General features: G+C 44.1%; 1 protein-coding gene across 4 annotated transcripts in view; it reads right to left on the reverse strand.

Moving 5' to 3' along the window:
• acap3a (ArfGAP with coiled-coil, ankyrin repeat and PH domains 3a) overlaps positions 1-19,996 on the reverse strand; it is a 338,239-nt gene that overhangs the window by 104,441 nt on the left and 213,802 nt on the right. For all 4 annotated transcript variants that reach the window (XM_068017295.1, XM_068017293.1, XM_068017296.1 and 1 more), the window contains 2 exons: positions 15,837-15,895; positions 3,624-3,807 (listed from right to left, as the gene is read on the reverse strand). In XM_068017295.1, the coding sequence (XP_067873396.1) occupies positions 3,624-3,807; positions 15,837-15,895 (243 nt within the window). The remainder of the gene's footprint in view (positions 1-3,623; positions 3,808-15,836; positions 15,896-19,996) is intronic.

Here is a 19,996-nt window from a genome sequence, read left to right on the forward strand (position 1 = left end):
AGACAGCCTCGAGTTGATTATAAGGAGATAAAATTGGCTGTCAAGTGGGAAGTAGATCAGACACTGGATGTGAAGCCTGCTCATCTGTATTTCATGCTGTGTGTGTCAGAGGAGATCTATGTACTTCACAAACGAAGCGGGACCTCTTCTGCACTGATTTACTGCATATTATCAGCTACATTATGCTTCTGAAATAAGTATCATTTCTAATCATTGTTAATTAGAGAGATATGATTACAGCGTTGGAATTGAGGTGGGAATTTGACTCCAAATACTTTAGCACCAGTCCCATCCTATTTTTCAATTGGCCCACACACCCAGAGGATGTCAATTTCAAACAGAAATTTAACACTTTCAAAAATGCAAGCTGTCTGGATATTCAGACGGACCCGGGCAGGATTCTTTGCACTGCTAATCATTCTTACAATGTCCTTCAGGGAAAATGGAAATTTTAAGATAATTGGCAAAAGAACCAGAGGGGAGATGAGGAGAATTTTTTTTTATTAAATGCAGCAAGTAGTTGTGATCTGGAATACGCTGCCCGAAAGGGTGATGGGTACAGATTCAATCGTAACTTTCAAAAAGGAACTGGGTATATACTTGAAAAGGAAAAATTTGCAGGGTTACGGGAAAGAGCAGGAGAGTGCAACTAATTGGATAGTTCTTTCCAAGAGCCAGTACCAGCACAATGGACTGAATGGCCTCCTTCTGTACTGTTTGGTTCTATTGAAATCGAATAGGGACTAGAATTAGGAAACACTTTGTTTTGTGAGGTGCAAGAAGCTTTAACTTTTAATTCTGTTGATTTTTAACGTCAGGATCAAATGCTTCTGACAGTCAATTTCTGTGTAAGTGTCTGTTAGCTCTCACCATTAATGGAAAATCAATTTAATAAAGTTGACAGAAAGACAGAAATATGCAGGAGGATGTCAGAAGTAATGAGGATGAATCTTTGTCTTTTTTTTTAAAGAGTGTGCTCAGTCCTTCATCTAAGTTAGAAAAGAACTCAGCATTAAATATTATTTCTGATAGTCTCCTGTTCAACATGGAAGTATCTACTGGAATGAATGACATGTTGAGGGCGAAATGGAACATTGAGAAAATGTGTGTATTTGCTGCCATCATGTGGTAATTTGAGGTACAGCACTGAAAATAAAATCTGCATCCTTTTCATCGACTGTTCTGGACTTTCCAAAGCAGTATCAACTCCCCTTTTCATTGGTCTGACATGTGCAAAAAAACCATCACAGTGTTTAACCTCGCCAAGCTAGTAAGAAACAATCACCTGTATTATTTCTGTTTGCCTGACACGGAGCTCACACTCTCTCCCCAGAGGGACACCTCATTTACCTAAATCCAGAGAATCTAGGCACAGTTGAGGTTTAAGTGGAATAGTAATAGAGTGTAAACAGCTAAAACTGCTCAACACAGGGCAGAATAAGCAACACAAGCTTCCCACTGCTTATTCACCTAATCCTTTCAAGTATTAGTTTACAGGGCTATCTGAAACCGAGTGGGAAAAGTCAGCTCCCTGTAACAGGTATGCAGCTTCAGGCATGTACCAGTAGTGTGTGGCTGGCTGGTCGATAGTCACTGCCTGGTCGATAGTCACTGCCCTGGAGTACTGAGGACATGTCTGGCTCAGCTATTGGATTATCGAGTATGCCAGACTGTTGACTTGGCTCCAATCTTCATCCTGGAGGCATCTCAATACCAAAAGGTCCCCACCCCCCCTCCCCACGAAGCAAGACAACCACTGGATGCATGCAGGTTTGAACTCTAAACTAGAAGGTAGCAGAAGGTCCTCAGGAGTGGCGTGTTGAGCAGCTCAGCTCACTACAGAGGAGGCACACACTACATCCCACTGAAAGGCAGCTTCACCAGTTAGAGGTGCAGAGCTACAACAACAACTGTTGCCTCACTGCTGCTGAAACACGATAACACCAAGCCTTAGACATAATAGGCATGTGTTCTAACACCCAGATTCCCCATAAGACTTTCCAACAGCTGTCATCCCGAGTCTCAAGAGTTTCTTCATCAGCTTGGTGACTCCATCGAAAACGTTTAACTTTGTGATTAAATTCTGTTTGTGTGAATGAACAAGTTTCCAAATGAAGGCAAACTTTCCAGCTCTGGATAATGGGACGTGTCCTTTCCAGCCCCAGGCATATATACTATATATATATATATATATATATATATATATACCATACCCATATGGTGTGTTGGCATTGAGGGACCTCTTGCTGACTGGTAGCTGAGTCCTGTGGTGGAGCAGCCACAGGCTCTATCACCTTTGCCACTATTGGCGGGGGTGCTTGAGCCTTAGCTTTGTACAGTTTCAGGCACACGTGCAGCCATGGCAGAATTGGCGGGGGTTATCTATTGCATTGGTGTCCTTATAGTCAGCACCATCAATGATAGCCATGCCATCTGTTACTGGGCGGTCCCTCACCATGGTCACTGATTGGATGACAGTAATCAAATGACATCAATGGACTGACTGAAGCCTTGTTTTATTGTTCTCTCTAATTTAAATATTCACTGTGTGTTTTCTACTCTACTTACTCTGTGCCCGGACCTTATCTCCTTCAGTCTCGCCTTCCTCCTACACAATTCCAGTTTTTTAAAACAAAGCTTAGCCTCACCCGGGCACAACTTCCCGATTTACCCTATCCTCCCGCCTACACTATTCTCCCGCGCTATTCGCCCTGGCCTTTCATCCGAGTCTCACAGCAAACAGAAAACAACCCAGAGCTCTCAAATCACTTCACGATAGGAAGACAATATTAGAAATGCTTTGAGGAAGGGGCTGGAAGGCCAGGCAGAAAGATGATTGCAGTGATTTAGTGAACTGACAGATTTGCAGTCACAAAACACTGCTTCGCACTGTTATTGCTGCAACTGAATGCTTAGCTTGTGTCATGTTCAACGCTTTAATGAATCTTATGGTTGTCCATTACGTCACTTTCTCAACAGATTGGTCCCTCGCCAGGGACACGTTGCTTTGCTGTAAGTCACACATCAATTATCATTGTTTGTAACAGGGGAAATATCTCCCTTGAGATTCCTTCTTCCACCAGTTTTTTCCTCTCCTTTCCTGAAAATGTTGACTCCTGGTTCAACAGACACTAGCTGCCCACTGCTACTCACCCCAAACAGCAGCACACCACACACGTGAGCATACACAGTGTATGTTGGCAGGTTAGTCAGCCGGACCTGATGCTGCCTTTATCCAATGTCCAACGACCAAACTTCCTATCACAAGTCACTGGAGTGTGATTAACAGTGAGAACTCTGACCAATATTTCTCCCCTCCCTCGCAGCTCAGACTCAGATCAGCAACTGAGCACAGGCCAGTGATCGAAGGTGGGATCTCCCTGGAATGAATGGCCCAGGAGTAACACTCACACTCCACAAGTATCAGTGCCAAGACTAAACCTCTTTGCAGCAATGCTACAGGTTGGGTCCAGTTTGCAGTATAAGATTGCTCTGTTTCTAAAGCAAGCTTTGGACAGGGTCCTGGTATCAGAACAAAGCCCTCTTGCTTCTTCCCACACGGCTGACCCGAGTAGTTTAGGCTTCATAGCATCTACCTGGTTCATCTTTGCCTTTTTCCATACCTGAAGAACATAGTCGAGTGCCAGGTGCCTGAAGCATTTCCGTGTCATGGTCAGCGTCCCCGTGGCCTCCTCCACCTCGTGTGTTTTGTTACGAGTAGCCTGTGCGTTTTTGATCAACGCCAGATCCATGTCCTCTCTGACCTTATCAAAATGCTTCTTGGTCTCCTTAAACTTCCGAACATCCCTATATTGAAAAAAGATACAACCATACTGTTATCAGAGGGCTGGGCTGGGCAGAGGAATTTAAAGGGATAGGCTCAGCTTTAAAGGAACATATCATGTGATATATGACTCACAGGAAAATATCTCATTCTGAAACACTTACCGAATTACAGTCAGGTGTTATCTCGTGGGGGAGAGAATCAAACTTGCCCTCCAGTGAGACTAACAGAACTTAACCAAGTTACCATGGATGAAAGTGGATTTAGGTAAATGTTGGGTGAGGAACAGGAGTGGGCTTGGATGTGATGCCCCACACAGTCAAACACTCTTTGACAAGGACCAGTTGGGCACGGCATCATAGGGCAGCCAAAAGCATGAGGGACTGGCACCATCGGTGGGGGAGGGGGATGGGAGAGGGAGAAAGTTGAAGAATAAAAAAAAACAATGAGAAAATTTCCATCTCGTTACTGAAGGGCAGCGTTATGCTTTGGATGTGGCTTTGTGCATTAAACAGTCATTAAAATCAGAATCGATTGGCAGGCAATAGTTAAATGGCAACAAATACAGGTCATGACCTTCCACTGTGCAGGATATGTGCCCGTGTCTGGCACAAGTGTCGTGCACGGATTCACTATAAATACACACTGTATTAAAGAGTATAAAAAAACTCTCTCCTAACCCAAAAACATCTGTGCTCCTTTTCTGTTACACACTGCTCTGATTCTATCCGATTACACAATTGAATCTTTTCTAATCAGAGACTCAGAGGATAACAGGAGTGAATCGGATGTACAGTTCTCTCTGTGACCGGTGGTGGCTTTCCTTATCTTTGATTCCCTGCCATTGTTTAAGGGATTAAGCTGTCCCTGTCCACCCGAATGACATTCATGAGTGGTCCGTTAGCGATGGATCTACTCATGTGGCCCCAGCCAGATGTTCTCCACTAAATCCACCCCACTCCTTGTGCCTCCAGTTTACTGTAAGGAAATAATTGGAACTAATTTCACTGAGGCAGCAATTCTGGTCTCGTTAAATGCTGGAAGTGCAGCACATAATCATCACACAGTGGATACGTTAAACCGTGCCCAGTCTGCCCCCTCAAGTGGACGTAAGAGATCCCATAACTTCAACAAAGAGCAGGGATTCTCCCCAGTGTCCAATATTTATCCTCAACCAATATTACTAAACCAGATTTTCCAATCATTACCATATTGATGTTAGTGGGAGCTTGCTGTGCACAAACTGGCTGCCTCGTGTCTTACATTACAACAGTGACTACACTTCAAAGATACTTCATTGGTTGGAAAGCGCTTTGGGATCTCCTGAAGTCATGAAAGGTGCTATTTAACTGCAAGTCTTTCTTTTTTCCCTGTATCATCCAGTACCTCCCCTCCCTCGTGTTACATGACTTTCATGATTATCACAAAAGCTGATTATACTGCAGGGCGCAATGTGCATTCTGATGAAGAAATGTTCCTTCACTTACATCTCTGCATGGATTCATCCCAAAATAGTCTACCCAATTAATGTAGCTGCATGACGCATGTACCTGTTATCACACCCACTGTGGGCTGCTTGGTTTTATTGTAAGTCATCATGGCAACGGGTCCAGCTAACTTATTTTTCCCTGATTGCAGGAGAAAACAGCCAATAACAAAGGACCCCCACCCCCAACATTTACCCTCTAGCCTGTATGAAGCAGGAGCCCTACAAATCTTAGGAGCAGTGGCCATAGAGTGTACAGAATATGGTAAAGTACGAGGGCTTCCAACAGCCCAGGGTTTGTGTAAACCTTGTTCTTTTTCCTACTCAATGTATCTTCAATCTCTTGAATCTATTCATCGGTCGGGGCATAGAGTATAAAAATTGGCAAGTCATGCTGCAGCTGTACAGAACCTTAGTTAGGCCACACTATTGTGTGCAATTCTGGTCGCCACACTACCAGAAGGACGTGGAGGCTTTGGAGAGGGTATAGAAGAGGTTTACCAGGATGTTGCCTGGTCTGGAGGGCATTAGCTATGAGGAGAGGTTGGATAAACTCGGATTGTTTTCATGGAACGGGGCAAAGTTTAGAGGGGATGTGCGAGGCAAGTTTTTTTTACACAGAGGGTGGTGAGTGCCTGGAACTTGCTGATGGGGGAGGTGGTGGAAGCAGGTACGATAGCGACGTTTAGAGGCATCTTGACAAATACATGAATAGGATGGGAATAGAGGGATACGGACCCTGGAAGTGCAGAAGGTTTTAGTTTAGACAGGCATCAAGATCGGCACAGGCTTGGAGGGCCGAATGGCCTGTTCCTGTGCTGTACTGTTCTTTGTTCTTATTTGCACTGCTCACTTCAACAACTTTCCATGTTAATTTATATTCTACAAATCAGTTAATTTGGTCGGAAGAAGTTCTGCCTGACTTTGCTTCTTATTTAGAACTTTCTAATTTAACTTGTGTCTCCTGGTATTTGAGTTCTTCACCATGGTATAAAATTTACCTCGGGGGGGGGGGGGGGCAGAAAATTTGGCAAAGATCCGTAACACTAGAGCGCTGCCATTATGTGCCAATGTATTTTCTGTCAGGTGCAATAGTGGTTATTGAATGCACTTGCCCAAATATGGGTAGGCAAAGTCAAAATAGGTGATAATGATGGAGTAACATCATGTCACACCTTCTGTCATGACTAAACACTACACTCTAAAAATTGCACCAACTTCCACACATCCAGGGAAGTACAATACCAGCAATCACATCATTGTGGCTTAACATTGGCCAATGGAATTTTCCAACGCATAGGAGACAGCACAGTTCACTTTGATTCCAAGACTGCCTGACCCTTTAAGATGCCGCAGGCATTTATCGCCTGTGCAAATGACTATTTCCCACCTTGACCCCTCACTTCCGCCCCCCCAGTGGCAAACTAGTTGGGAAAACCGCTAGAAGTGTGGCCTCAACATTTAAATTAGACTGAACCCAGGCCAGGGTCAGGGACAGGTCAGTTGGACAGCCCACCAATTCACTACTGACAAACACGCCAAGAGGTGAATCTAGCTTTAGTGTCTGGATATCAACTTAGAAATTTCTGGAGGCCACACTGAAGAACCAGGCAAGACTAGTGAAAAACTGGATGAGAGGGTAAATTAACAACAATAACCTGTATATAATACCACTGACATAGTAAAACATCCCAGGGTGCTTCACAGGAGTGTTACCAGACAGATATTGATACTGAGATATGTAGAAATATCAGGACAGATGGCCCAAAGCACGGCCAAAGAGGTAGGTCTTAAGGAGTGATTTAAAAGAGGAGTAGGAGAGAGGGAGAGAAATTGGGGATGTGCAAGAAGCCATAATTGGAGGAGCAGAGAGATGTCAGAGGGTTGCTAGGCTGGAGGAGATTACAGGGATAGGTAGGGGCGAGGGAGTTTGATCACAGGATTTTAAAATTGAGGCATTGTGATACCAGAAGCCAATGTAGGTAAGGGATGGGTGAATGGGACTTGGTGTGAGTCAGGATATGGGCAGCAGAATTTAACAGTATACTTCAGCAAGGAATTAAACTTTACTCTTCACCCAACCTCTACTAGTTCACATGAATCACTTTCTCCAATTGGTTTCAGGGCTGAACAAGTTAACCCAATGGTTTAGGAGTTGCCACTAAATTCTGTTCATGGCCAGCAGTGCTTTAGTAGATCAACTTGAAATCTCAAGTGAAATTACTGTACAGGAAAAGAACAAAGGTCAACTGCACCCCTCCCCCATTGCCGCGGCTGTGTTCTCAGTCAATGCAACACTGCCATGACAACAACCTCCTTCTCCGAAGAAGCACTGCCACCCATTCATTTGATTTGTGCGTCGCTAAATTCAAAATATCACATTAGCAGCTCAGGTTAATCCTGCCAGAGTGCGTTCCTCTTAATATTCACAAAGCACAGCTCCCAGAGACTGAGACTGAGAAGCATTAGCATCGCTAGAATCAGATGGGGGTCTCTTCAGTTTCCCATTTATTTAGCTGAATGTTAAGAAAGTGAACTAAAACATTCTCGAAAGGGTGGTGCTCGCAGAGAAAATATTGCATTGATTTTCAAGAAGGACAACTATTCCTTGAAAGTAACAATACCTATAGTGGTGCTTTTGTTAACTGACAGGCCGGGTTCAAAGGCTGGATCATCATATTAAAGTCTTTACAATAATCCTGCACTCAGCTCTGCCCCAATTGTAAAAATGCTGAGGCCTCAGCTCCATACCTTCCCTGTCAATTCATACATGGCTAGCTGCTAGAAGGGCCTGACACCAGGGTTTGCAACCCTCCCGGAGTCTCCAGGGATTGAAGAAAATCTGCTGGACACTGAGAACAACTCTGGAGAAAAGTCACAGGGGCATTCAAAAAAAAAAAACCATGTGTATTTCTTTGAACACTTCATTTTATTAATTATGAAAATATTGGGAGTTGGTTAAAGGCAGCTGATTGATGGACAGTCAAAAACCATCCAATTAGGTAATGAAGAGTCTTTTCGATTTCCAGTTAAGGCAGTGCATTGTGAGGATGGCTTTGTTGATCAACCAATGGTGGGAGGGTATGGGTAGAGCAGTTGGAGGCAGGGGGTCATGTGAGGAACCTCCAGAAATACATTCAACCAGAGTTGGCAATCTTAACGTTGCTTACAAACAAGGGTGCGTGACAAAGTGCCTCAGTTTGAGGAGGGGACGACAAGCCTGATTTTCTACTCCTTATCACTATCCTGTGACTTCTGCTGGAGGGACCTCAGGTGAGCACAAGATTGGGCCCTGGCTGTGATTGGTCACTAGTAAATAACCTGCAGACATTCACCATCTAGGCCCAAACAGGAAGAATCATCCCTTCAGTAAGGTACCAGAGGAGGTCACCATGGAACTACGGTCCGCAGGAGAGAAGGGCAGGGGACAGAAAATGCTTGGCATACTGAATAACTACAGCTCAATTCTTGATGAATGTTCACACAGAAGGTTAACCTGCCTTTCAGATGTTGACAGGCCTTGTTTAGTCCAGTCATTTTCTATTTTTATTTCATATTTCCAGTATTCACGACTTTATCTGTCTCTACTATTCACTATTTCTCTACAAAGGTTAAAAAGAACAGGGTTGCAACCAGGGAGTGACTTTTCCCAATTGAATTCAATTGGCATTGAACTGAGAATGGTTCACAGAGAGTCTAACAATGCAGCCAGTGTAGGAAGTGGACAAGTCAGTCAGCTATCCACAAAGCCTGAACTGTAACTGACATAGGATCCCCTTTACGAAACTGTGCTTTTCCTGACCAGATATTGTATCCTTGGCACTTCGGGAAGTGCACATCGAAAACATAGTGCCATAGGGAAATTCAACTGAAGCTCGTTGCCCACGGTTACGGGTTGAAGTGTCAAGCCCAGCACCTATTGTGCTAGTTTTATTTTCCAATTTTCTCCCTTCTCTCTTCCTGCGATGTTTCCTCAGGAGCCGACAGTTTTCTGACCTCTTGCCCCAACAGCTGATCTTGTCCGAGACAGTTGTACAGCTCTCCTGCATGGCCCACCACCTTGCAACCTCCAACGAATTGAGCTCATCCAAAACTCTTGCTGCCTGTATCCTAATTCTCGTTCAGTCACCCCTGTGCTTGCTCGCTGATCTACGCTGGATCCCGGTCTGGCAACATCTCGATTTTAAAAATCTCATCCTTGTTTTCAAATCCCTCCCTATCTCTGTAACCTCCTCTGGCTTTACAACCCTCCGTGATCTCTGCCCTCCTCCAATTCTAGCCTCTCTCTCTGACTTTCATCATTCAGCTGCCTGGACCCGAACTCTGGAATTCCCTTTCTAAACCTCTCCACCTCTGTTTCCTCCTTTAAGATGCTCTTTAATACCTACCTCCTTGACCAAGTTTTTGGCCATCTGCCCTATCTCCTTATGTGGCTTGGTTTCAAGTTTTGTTTGCTAACACTCCTGTGGAGTACCTTGGAACCTTTCACTGCATTAATGGCACTAAAATCAATGCAAGTTTCTGACGAGCCGAGACAGAGAGTGTTCTCTTGCTTTACGACTGTGGCAGTGCAAGAGCTAAGCTCGATACTGTCCTCATGCAACATCTGTGTACAATCATGTTCCAATAGGAGTGACTCAGGGTGTGAAACCCGGCTGCTAATCCTATCAAAAGGGAACTGGATACATACTTGAAAAGGAAACATCTGCCAGGCTACAGGGAAAGAGCAGGGGAGTGGGAATAGTTAGAAAGCTCTCTCAAAGAGCCAGTACAGTCATGATAGGCCGAATGGCCTCCTTCTGTGTTGTATGATTCAATGATTCCATACCTCAGGAGCAATAAGTGCTGCTGGCACTTTCAGCCCTGCAGGAAATAACACTTGCAGCAAAAGGTAGGATGAGGAGGAGATTGGAAAATATCTTTTCACAACTTCTTCTTAACACCTCTCATCTCAGCAACCATGGTGCATGAAACTAATTACATTTATATTTCTTCGTTAAAATATGAGAAAATATATACACTGTTGAAATCAAGACTCAACACATTCATTCCTACTCTCACTCATTCAAAACTAGGGTTTAAAAAAAACAGATGGAACAATAAACCAGGAATATAGCTAAAATAGCAAACAGGGAAAGATGCATTTCAGTCTGTCTCCTCCCTCCTGCAGATTATGAAATCCCAAGCTTCTCATCACCACCCCTTGATTTATCTCATGTTCTCTCTTCACACTCTTGCCAAGCTTGATGACAGCCTGCATTACAGACCTTTTTTTTTTAAACATAGAAACGGCTGCTTTATGTGGTGGTGATTGCATGGACTCCACCACTGATTCCTGACAGAGTTCTTCCCAATCATAGCCAGGCCCTGTGGTAATGCCCCAACAAGAGGAAGTGTGTCTTTATTGAGGGAATGAGTCTCCCCAATGAGTCTCCTGGAACCTAGTAATGGACAACCTCAGCCTCCTGTCTTAGGTAATGAGTGATTGGTGTGTTGTCTGCTTAGAGTCCGAAAATGGAGAAAAGCAAACAGGAAACTGGACTAAATATTTTTTTCTAACCATTGTATTAACCCTTTCAGCACCCTATTATTGGCAGGAGCAGCTTTTCCAGTTTTGAATGCACTTTTACATGTCAAAGATTGAGTCGGTCATTTTAGCAATCAAACCATGTCACTCTATGGATTTGATATGGTATCAATAAACCAGGTTTCCAATTGAAACCTGATATCAAAACAGTTACTTCAAACCAGGTGATGGAAGCAAGAAGGCAGAAGAATGAAGGCAATTGCAGGTTTTAAAACTTACAAGAGGGCAGTTTGAATAGGGTTATTTTTGCGTAGGGAAAATGTAATCTGAAAGTTAAAATAAGACAGCAAAAAGATTAAGGAGGAAGAGAGAGGAGTAAAAAGGGGGTGCATAGGTATTGTGTTTAAATATATTTATTTTTATCCAGATTTTAATGTTTATTTTGGTAGTTTAGGGTATGATGTTACTGTAATAAATCTAGTCCTGGTGTTTAAGTAGTTCTATTATTGTAATGTTAATATTATTTCAGTGTCACAGTGTATGGACTGGAAAAATAGAACTGGTCAATCCAGGAAGATAGGAATAAAAACAGAAATGGTAGAATTAGAGAACGGGAAAGTACATTTGTGCTGTTCTTAAATTGTATTGCTCAGGTCTTAGTAATTTACCACTGAACGATAAAGGAAAAGCAGAATCACAGAATAATACAGGGCAGAAGAGGCCCTTCGGCCCATCGAGTCTGCACCGATGCATTAAAACACCTGACCTGTCCACCTAATCCCATTTGCCAGCACTTGGACCATAGCCTTGAATGTTATGACGTTCCAAGTGCTCATCCAGGTACTTTTTAAGGGATGTGAGGCAACCTGCCTCTACCACCCTCCCAGGCAGGGCGTTCAAGACCGACACCACCCTCTGGGTAAAAATGTTCTTCCTCAAATCCCCCTTAAACCTCCCGCCACTCACCTTAAACTTGTGTCCCCTCGTAACTGATCCTTCAACTAAGGGGAACAGCTGCTCCCTATCCACCCTGTCCATACCCCTCATAATCTTGTACACCTCGATCAGGTCACCCCTCAGTCTTCTCTGCTCCAGCGAAAACAACCCAAGCCTATCCAAACCTCTCTTCATAGCTTAAATGTTCCATCCCAGGCAACATCCTGGTGAATCGCCTCTGCACCCCCTCCAATGCAATCACATCCTTCCTATAATGTGGCGACCAGAATTGCACACAGTACTCCAGCTGTGGCCTTACCAAAGTTCTGTACAACTCCAACATGACCTCCCTGCTTTTGTAATCTATGCCTCGATTGATAAAGGCAAGTGTCCCATATGCCTTTTTCACCACCCTTTTAACCTGCCCTTCTGCCTTCAGAGATCTATGGACAAACACAGCAAGGTCCCTTTGTTCCTTGAAACTTCCGAGTGTCAGGCCATTCATTGAATACTTCCGTGTCACATTACTCCTTCCAAAGTGTATCACCTCACACTTTTCAGTGTTAAATTCCATCTGCCACTTTTCTGCCCATTTGACCATCCCGTCTATATCTTCCTGTAACCTAAGACACTCCACCTCACTGTTAACCACTCGGCCAATCTTTGTGTCATCCGCGAACTTACTGATCCTACCCCCCACATATAAATGACAAACAATAGGGGACCCAGCACAGATCCCTGTGGTACGCCACTGGACACTGGCTTCCAGTCACTAAAACAGCCGTCTATCATCACTCTCTGTCTCCTACAGCTAAGCCAATTTTGAATCCAGCTTATCAAGTTACCTTGTATCCCATGTGCATTTGCTTTCTTGATAAGTCTCCCATGTAGGACCTTGTCAAAGGCTTTGCTGAAATCCATGTAAACCACATCAACTGCACTACCCTCATCGACACACCTGGTCACATGCTCAAAAAATTCAATCAAATTTGTTAGACATGACCTCCCTCTGACAAAGCCATGCTGACTATTCCTAATCAAATTTTGCCTCTCCAAGTGGTGATAGATTCTCTCCTTCAGAATTTTCTCCAGTAGTTTCCCTACCACTGACGTGAGACTAACTGGTCTGTAGTTCCCTGGCTTATCTCTACAACCTTTCTTAAATAGTGGGACCACATTAGCTGTTCTCCAGTCCTCTGGCACCTCCCCCGAGGCCAGAGAGGAATTAAAATTTGGGTCAGAGCCCCTGCAATCTCCACCCTCGCCTCCCACAGCATCCTGGGATACAAATCATCCGGACCTGGAGATTTGTCCACTTTTAAGCCTTCCAAAACCTCCAATACCTTGTCACTCCCTCTGACAATTTGCTCAAGAACCTCAGTCTCTCTCTCTCAGTTCCATATCGACATCTTCTTTCTCCTGAAGACAGATGTGAAGTATTCGTTCAACACCCTACCAATGTCCTCTGGCTCCATCCACAAATTTCCCCCTTGGTCCCTAATGGGTCCTACTCTTTCCCTGGTTATCCTCTTCCCATTGATATACTTATAGAATATCTTTGGATTTTCCCTACTTTTACCAGCCAGAGCTTTCTCATATCCCCTCTTTGCTCTCCTAATTGCTTTCTTGAGCTCCATCCTACACTTTCTGTATTCCATTAATGCTTCCATTGATTTGCTCTTCTTGTATTTGCTAAAAGCCTCTCTTTTCCTTCTCATCGTACCCTGAATGTTTCTGGTCATCCATGGTTCTCTGGGCTTGTTGCTCCTACCTATTACCCTAGAGGGAACATGTTGGGCCTGTACCCTCCCCATTTCCTTTTTGAATGCCCCCCACTGCTCTTCTGTAGATTTCCCAACAAGTAACTCTTTCCAGTCTACCTTGGCCAGATCCTGCCTTATTTTACTAAAATTCGCTCTCCCCCAATCCAAAATCTTTTTTTGCAACTTGGCTATTTCTTTCTCCATAACAAGCTTAAATTGTACCATGTTGTGGTCGCTATCACGAAAATGCACCTCCACCAACACACCAACCACCTGTCCGGCTTCATTCCCTAGAATTAGGTCCAGCACTGCACCCTCCCTTGTTGGATCCTCTACATATTGAGCTAAAAAGTTCTCCTGTATACATTTTAAGAACTCCACTCCATCTAAGCCCTTAACATGATGACTATCCCAATTAATGTTGGGAAAGTTGAAATCACCTAATATAATTATCCTATTATTTTTACACACCTCTGCAAATTGCGCACATATTTGCTCCTCAATTTCCCGCTGACTAAATAAACACCTAGCAATGTGGCTGTCCCTTTTTTATTCCTAAACTCTACCCATAAAGCTTCATTTGATGCCCCCTCCAAGAAATCATCTCTCCTTACTGCAGTAACTGACTCCTTAACTAATATTGCAATGCCCCCTCCTCTTTTACCCCCTCCTCTGTCTCGCCTGAAGATTCTATATCCCGGGATATTGAGTTGCCAATCCTGCCCCTCCCTCAACCATGTCTCCGTGATGGCTACTATATCACAATTCCACGTGTCAATCATTGCCCTTAACTCATCCATTTTACCTGCAATACTCCTTGCATTAAAGTAGAGGCCTTCCATCCTGGTCTTACTCCCTTGAAACTTACTTCCGCTGTATTCCCTCTGACTTGTTCGCTTTCCAGTGTTCACTGGATGGGGATGTGGTAGGAATATGGAATTAGTGTAGGATTAGTATAAATGGGTGGTTGATGGTCGGCACAGACTCGGTGGGCCGAAGGGCCTGTTTCAGTGCTGTATCTCTAAACTAAACTAAACAATCTAAAACCCTCCCTCCTGCACCAACTCTTAAGCCACGCATTCATCTGTGCTATTCTCCTATTTCTATGCTCACTAGCACGTGGTACCGGGAGTAATCCAGAGATTACAACCCGAGAGGTCCTGCTTTTTAGTCTATTGCCTAACTCCCTGAATTCTTGATGCAAGACCTCATCCCTCTTTCTACCTGTGTCATTGGTATCAACATGTAGCATGACCTCTGCCTTATCACCCTCCCCCTTCAGGATGCCCTGCAGCCGTTCAGTGACATCCCAGACCCTGGCACCAGGGAGGCAACACACCATCCTGGAGTCACGTTGATGGCCACAGTTGCGCCTATCTGTTCCCCTGACCACAGAATCCCCTATTACTATTGTTCTTCCTCTCTTTCCCCCTTCCTGTGCAGACAGGCTGCTTGCGGTGCCAGAAGTTTGGTTCTGTCCGCACTCCCTGGAGGAACCAGCCTCCATCAAGCAGCTTGATGGTTTCGAGCAACTTTACATATAGCATCTTCTGCTCGCTTACAAACTCTACCTTGCAGATTGACTTCAGTCTCTATCTCCTTCCCTTGTTTATGGGCTGATTCTATAGTTGAGGAGCAGCCATGCTGTGTGCATGGGCTGGGTAATTGTGGCCCCACAGCCTGCGATTTCCTGACCTCTGAGAGCTACTACTCGCTGGGAGTGCTCCCTTGTGGAGTCACCTCCATCCAATTCCAGCATTGATACAGAACTCACTGGTGCTGAGGGATCGGCGATTAGTTCTCATTATTAAACTAACGTGTGATTACCTACGTTACAACTACACACCAAAAGTACTTCATTGGCTGTAAAGCGCGTCTGAGGTTGTGAAAGGCGCTATATAAATATAAGTTTTTTTCTGCAACAATCATCCCAGTCTATGGTTCTCGTTCAAATTCTGTGTATTCCTGGCATTTCCTGCCTTTTATTTTGTTTCTACTTTTTCATTTTATCTCCTTGGGGAGATGGGATCTTGCCCGAACCTACTGGCAGTCAAAAACACAAGATTGAAAGGAATGCTGTACATATAAATGAATGTGTGTATCAAGTCATCATGACACAGAGCTGGTTGTGGAGCTTGCTGACTGTACGCACTTCATATTTTCACACACTTCCTCTTCCTGTTATCTATTCTGTCCCTCAAAATTTCTTTAAAAAAAACAAGCACAGCTGCTAATCCAAGAACTGGGACAGTTCCAATGGCTTTATTTCATTCAGTGGCATCCAACGTGAAATATCTTTTTCCAGGCAGAGGTGACCAGGAATGATACTGATGTACTTACTCTTTTACAAAGTTATTCAGCTGCATTCTGACAGACCTCTGAGCTTGATCGGAGAAAATCTGTAATTAGAAAGGGATAACCATTACCATCTGCTTTTTGTTATTGCAAGCAACAGCATCTTCTACTCTGCTTCTTTTATAATGCGGACCACCTGGAGAGATGGGATGACTCTGTGACCTGCTACTCCAGTAGGGAATGGTGTTTGCAGATAGTGTATCTCAGGATATAAAAACTGTGTGCTCACCATCTCCTGGGAAGCACTTGCCAAGTGTCACTCCCCGCTGTGTGTGCCAAATCAAGGACTCACCCATATAATCTTCAAACTCTGAAAGCAAGTTAGTTGAGCACAAAACTAGTTGCCACAGGTTTAAATTAAACAAGCTCTAGCAAAGAAAAAGCTCGTTTTCTTGATGGTGCTGTCACATTTTCCAGTGAGAGTCATTGGACAGCAACTGAGCAGGAACCAAAGATAAATCCACTCCTGCCACACCGACTGTGATAAAGCTAAGCCAGTGTAGAGCAGGGATCAAACTAAGATCCTTCCAAGTCTGTATGTCTCCGTACCACACCTCATGGCACACTTACCCACTAGAATCTTCAAGGCAGCTTATCTGTTTAATTCATAAAGTTACATGATGTTGCCAAGCAAAAACATATTAGGGTTGCCAACTGTCTGGGAGTCTCCTGGGATGGAAGGTGAATCTCCCTGGCATTGCCACTGGCAACCAGTGGCTTGTACCTGTGTACACCCATACTCACTGAGCACACATGATAAAAGACACTACAATTCCCAACCCTCTTTCTCGCAGGGTGAAGCCTGACCATCTCCACTCCGGGATTCGTTATCTGACCTTCGTTGTTCAAGTCACCTGGGCCCTATTCATGCCCTCTATGGGTCGTCAACTTGTGTCACTCAACAGGGCCTTGTGCTCAGGCATCACACAAGAAAAAATGAGGCCTGCTTGGGTTTTACGCAAACTTGGATGGAGTTCATCATTATAAATCCAAATGTTCAGTTATATTTAAAATACAACCGAATGAATCACAATGTCAATATTTAAAACAATCATTTTCTGAAGCTTACTCAAGCAGTGATTGAGGTACAGCACTCTCAGCAATCTTTTAGTTTATATATTAACAAAGAAGTCTTGCTGCAATTGTATAGAGCCTTTGTGAGACCACACCCGGAGTACTGTGTACAGTTTTGGTCTCCTTATCTAAGGAAAGATATACTTGACATAGAGGGAGTGCAACGGAGGTTCACCAGACTCATCCCTGGGATGGTGGGATTGTCTTATGAGGAGAGATTGTAGAAACTGGGCCTGTATTCTCTAGAGTTTCGAAGAATGAGAGGTGATCTCATTGAAACTTACAAAATTCTTACAGGCCGTGACAGGGTAGATGTAGATAGGATGTTTCCTCTGGTTGGTGAGTCTAGAACCAGGGGACACAGTCTCAGAATAAGGGGCTGGCCATTTAAGACTGAGATGAGGAGGAATTTCTTTACTCAGAGGGTGGTGAATCTTTGGAATTCTCTACCACAGAGAGCTGTGGAAGCTCAATCATTGAACATGTTCAAGACAGAAATCGATAGATTTCTGGATACTAACGACATCAAGGGATATGGGGATATGAAGAAAAATGGCAGAGAGATAGATGATCAACCACGATCTGTTTGAATGGTGGAGCAAGCATGACGGGCTGAATGGCCTACCCCTGCTCCTATTTCCTATGTTCCTCCAGATGGACTTCTCTCCGTCGCCTAATGTCAACCCGATCGCAAAAGACTAATTTTTCGTTTTGCACGGAGGGACGCCCACCTCAAACTGTTCTGCATGGCGGAACATACCCTATCTTCGCTACAGGAAGGCTGAGGCTCATTGCCCGAGAGGGGAGAGGAGAGGTGTGTCCTGGTACAGAATAATACTATTATCCCTCAGACTTCTGCAGCATTTGTGATTTTCAGGTTCCTGTTATTTCTGCAGTCTTTGTTGTTTTCCTTTCCCAGAAACCAGGTCGTAAGAGTTTGATTTCTCACTCTCCATCTCAAATGTCATGTGATCAAACCTTCAGCAATATGTCCAACCAGAGTTGGCAACCCAAAGCCTTTTGCATCAAGCCTCCTTACAATCCCTTGGATTACTAGCCATGATTCAGACAATGATCCATTTTTCATAGCACTGGAGTCAGTTTTTCAGAGTCATATTTCATTTTCTCAAGTGTGGGAACAGCACATCAAGGGGAGATGATCAGAGACTCTCATATGCTCTCCAGATGCAAGAAATATGTTGTGACTTCATTAATTAGGGGAGTGTTTAAGGAAACGAATTCTCTTCATACATTTCTGAAAAAGGCTGTGAATTAGGAAAAGCAATGGAAACATATGCAGGTGATATTTATATCCATTAGTGCTGTAGCATTATGTATTATTTATTGTGAGAATGAAGATGACTGAAGCACATGCATCAATACATGAGACCAGACAGATCCTGCCAGATATGCAATAAATATTTGGCAGTACAGTAACCATGTGACATTATATCTGAGCCAAGTAGATGATAAATGAAATCCACTACCACTTCCTATCCAGACTGTTAGTCAGCAACTCTAGTGCTGACATTAATAGCACTATCCCAGATATAAGCAATTAGTGGAAACTTGATCCTTCCCACTCCCCTCTGCTCCCCTCCACCCCTGAAGGGACTGACTCACGCTGGGTACAGATCCACAGGCACTGGCCACCATCCAAAACCTCATCAAACCGGCCATTCTTTATGTGGGGCCTAGGCAGTGAGTGCTGGCAGACTATTCTCCCATGGGGGAGGGATTTCACAGCTGCTTTCTCCTGTCCTCACCAACACCCACGCATGCGGAAGTCATTCAATGGCAAACAGGACTGAGAACCCTGCCTGATGTTTCTTTTCACCCCAGCCAGGGATACTGAGGCTAGTTGGCGAGCTCCTATTACCACCCTGAATGAGCTCAGCTAAATCAACAAAGGTTATAAGGATTAAGATCGAGACCTTCCTGATTTATAAACACCACTGACATCAAATTTGTTTCATTCTCCAGCTGTCTGTCTTGACACACTTTTTGGATTGTAACTGTTCACCACATCCATTACTTTGCCAGTTAATAACCTCTGTAATACTCTGGAATCATTCTGACCATGGTGTGGTATAGAACATACAGGCCATTTAATGTCACAGTACTAGGCTACTTCATGAATGTATCATTGAAGTTAAAGACCTTTAACAGATTGCAAGTCAAGTAGACAATGAAACGATTAAGGTACTAAACGCCGATGAGTGTTTGCAAACACCTCTTTAAAATAAAAATCAAGCTTGTCAAAGGAGGAGAACTTGCTAACAACATATGTGGCATTTCACTGACACCAATAACTACACTGACATCCAGGCTATTGAAAGGAATGACAAGTATGACTAGATGCAGCCAGTCGGGTTTACCATAATGTGTGTAACATTCCCATCTGTACTCAGTTATATGTTATTGGAATGGAAGTCCCTGTGATTCACAAAAGCAATGGGTTTGTCTGAAGGAGCCCGCAGGGTGGCGGGGTTGCAGTCAATGAGTACCCTGGACGCGGGGGATGGTTGCCAACTGTGCAAACCTAAGTGTTGTTTTCAGTTAGAGGGAAGCCTGGGCTCTTGCCGATTCCTAACACCACTGAAGCTAACTGAAATGCAAGGCTGGCAGGCTACAGCTTCACCATGTCACTTGCGTGCATAACTCTGACAAATGGCCGACCTCCTGGCCCCATGTACAGCTTCTCCATCATCTACAAAGCTGAACTCAGCAGGCTAATGGAATACTCACTCGCCTGGATAGGTGAGAGTTATAAAGCTTGACATCATCCAGAACAAACCAGTCTGTTTCATTGTCACCACTGCCACTCAACTCAATACCCATCCCCTCCCCCATCGGCGCACTGGCTGCAGTCTATATGATCTACAGCACTACAGCAAATCCCCAAGGTTCCCGCTACCACCAAGGACAATAGCTCACCACAACAAGGCCCCTCCAGATCACACGTCATTCTGCCGTTTACATATACTCCTTTTCCTACATTGTCGCTGGGCAACAATCCGGGAATTTCCTGCCTAACACCATTACGAGAATACAATTCGTATAATGACTGC

Source organism: Heterodontus francisci, chromosome 37 (genome assembly GCF_036365525.1).
Source record: "Heterodontus francisci isolate sHetFra1 chromosome 37, sHetFra1.hap1, whole genome shotgun sequence".
NCBI lineage: Eukaryota > Metazoa > Chordata > Chondrichthyes > Heterodontiformes > Heterodontidae > Heterodontus > Heterodontus francisci.